The sequence below is a fragment of the Panthera tigris genome, chromosome D2 (genome assembly GCF_018350195.1).
Source record: "Panthera tigris isolate Pti1 chromosome D2, P.tigris_Pti1_mat1.1, whole genome shotgun sequence".
Lineage (NCBI taxonomy): Eukaryota > Metazoa > Chordata > Mammalia > Carnivora > Felidae > Panthera > Panthera tigris.
Genome location: NC_056670.1, coordinates 41,902,895 through 41,904,420, shown reverse-complemented (window position 1 = coordinate 41,904,420; position 1,526 = coordinate 41,902,895). Strand labels below are relative to the sequence as shown.

At 45.0% G+C, this 1,526-nt stretch overlaps 1 protein-coding gene across 1 annotated transcript; it reads right to left on the bottom strand.

Moving 5' to 3' along the window:
- Positions 1-252: 252 nt before the first annotated feature.
- LOC102968906 (high mobility group protein B3) lies at positions 253-1,254 on the bottom strand. Its single transcript, XM_015542473.2, has one exon. It carries the CDS (start codon positions 1,239-1,241, stop codon positions 702-704), a length of 540 nt encoding a protein of 179 aa, XP_015397959.1. The 5' UTR covers positions 1,242-1,254; the 3' UTR covers positions 253-701.
- Positions 1,255-1,526: the final 272 nt, after the last annotated feature.

The following is a 1,526-nucleotide window of genomic DNA, read 5'->3' as shown; positions in this document are numbered from 1 at the left end:
ACCCCCCCCCCCCCCTTTTCCACAGCTAAGAATGCCAGCAGAATGCTAGGTCACTATATACAGAAACAAGACAACCTGGAGCTAAACAGATGCCCACTGCAGTGTCCACAGGCCCAGCCTCACATTGCACGCCCTGAGCTACAGCCCCTCCAAAAGGCATCTTCCCCACAGCCTCAAGCCACGCAAGGAGCATCAATCAAGATTTTGTCTTGGTGGTTCTGTCCTTTTTTTTTTCTTTTTTTTTTTTTTAAAACAAACTATAGATATGTACAGTTGAGAACTCAGGATTTCTAGCCAATAACCATAGAGTTAACACCACCTTACAAATTCAAAAAAGAAAATGCCAGAAACATCTTTAAATGCCTTGTCAAGCCAACAGCAAAGTGCACAGAGTGAGGAGAACACGAGAGCCTTTTCATTTTAAAAATGTTTGGAAATATGTACAACTTTGATACAGTTTCAGGGTGCTCCAGACCCCCATGGCTGCTTCATGTAAACCACTGACAATTTCTAGAGCACTTTGAAGAGACTACAATATGACCATGACCCAATTGTGTAATTAAACCTAACGAGGGCAACAGACATGCCTCAAATAAGAGAGGTGTCAATGACGGCACTCCCTACTCGAAGGTATTCACAAGGAGACAGATAAACAGTTTTTTTTTATTCCCCCTCCCCCTCCCCCTCTTCATCTTCCTCTTCTACCTTTTTTCCCCAGCAACTTTTGCAGGACCCTTTGTGCCATCAAACTTTCCTTTAGACTTATAGTCAGCGACATCCTTCTCATACTTATCCTTCAGCTTCGCTGCCTTGTTGTTGTAAGGCTGCTTTTCACCGTCACTTAAATCATTCCACATCTTGCCCAGCTTCTTTGCCACGTCTCCAATGGAGATCCCAGGGTTTGTAGATTTGATCTTGGGGCAGAATTCTGAACAGAACAGGAAGAATCCAGATGGTGGCCTTTTGGGGGCATTAGGGTCCTTCTTCTTGCCTTCTTTAGCTGGTCCATAATCCTTCATTTCCTGATCATAGCGCACTTTGTCTGCCTTTGCCATTTCATCAAATTTAGACTTCTCTTTCCCAGACATTGTCTTCGACCTCTCAGAGCACTTCTTGGAAAATTCTGCAAAATTGACAGGGACCTCTGGGTTTTTCTTCTTATGTTCTTCTCTGCATGTCTGCACAAAGAAGGCATAAGCAGACATCTTGCCCTTTGGTTTCTTGGGATCACCTTTAGCCATCCTGACTGTATTGTTCGCTAGTCTGGGCAGCCTGCTGGGCCTTCTTCCAGTGAGTTGAAGATGAGTATCTGCTGCATTTCTTGTCCCGCGTCCTTCGATAAACTTTCCAGTTTAGTGTTTGGTGAAAGCCCATCGTGTCTCCTGGGTCTGATGGTCAACCCGAACCCATAACAACCACTGTGCTGGATGTCTGTCATGCTGTCCACCTTCAGATTCAGCATCAGACAGTGGTTCAGACCTTGGGATTTGAATCTGATGACTGGGTTCAAATCCTGGCTCTACCAC

What these genes read in the sequence shown, in the direction of transcription:
- LOC102968906 (XM_015542473.2), bottom strand. Translation starts at nt 1,241, where the DNA reads ATGGCTAAAGGTGATCCCAAGAAACCAAAGGGCAAGATGTCTGCTTAT.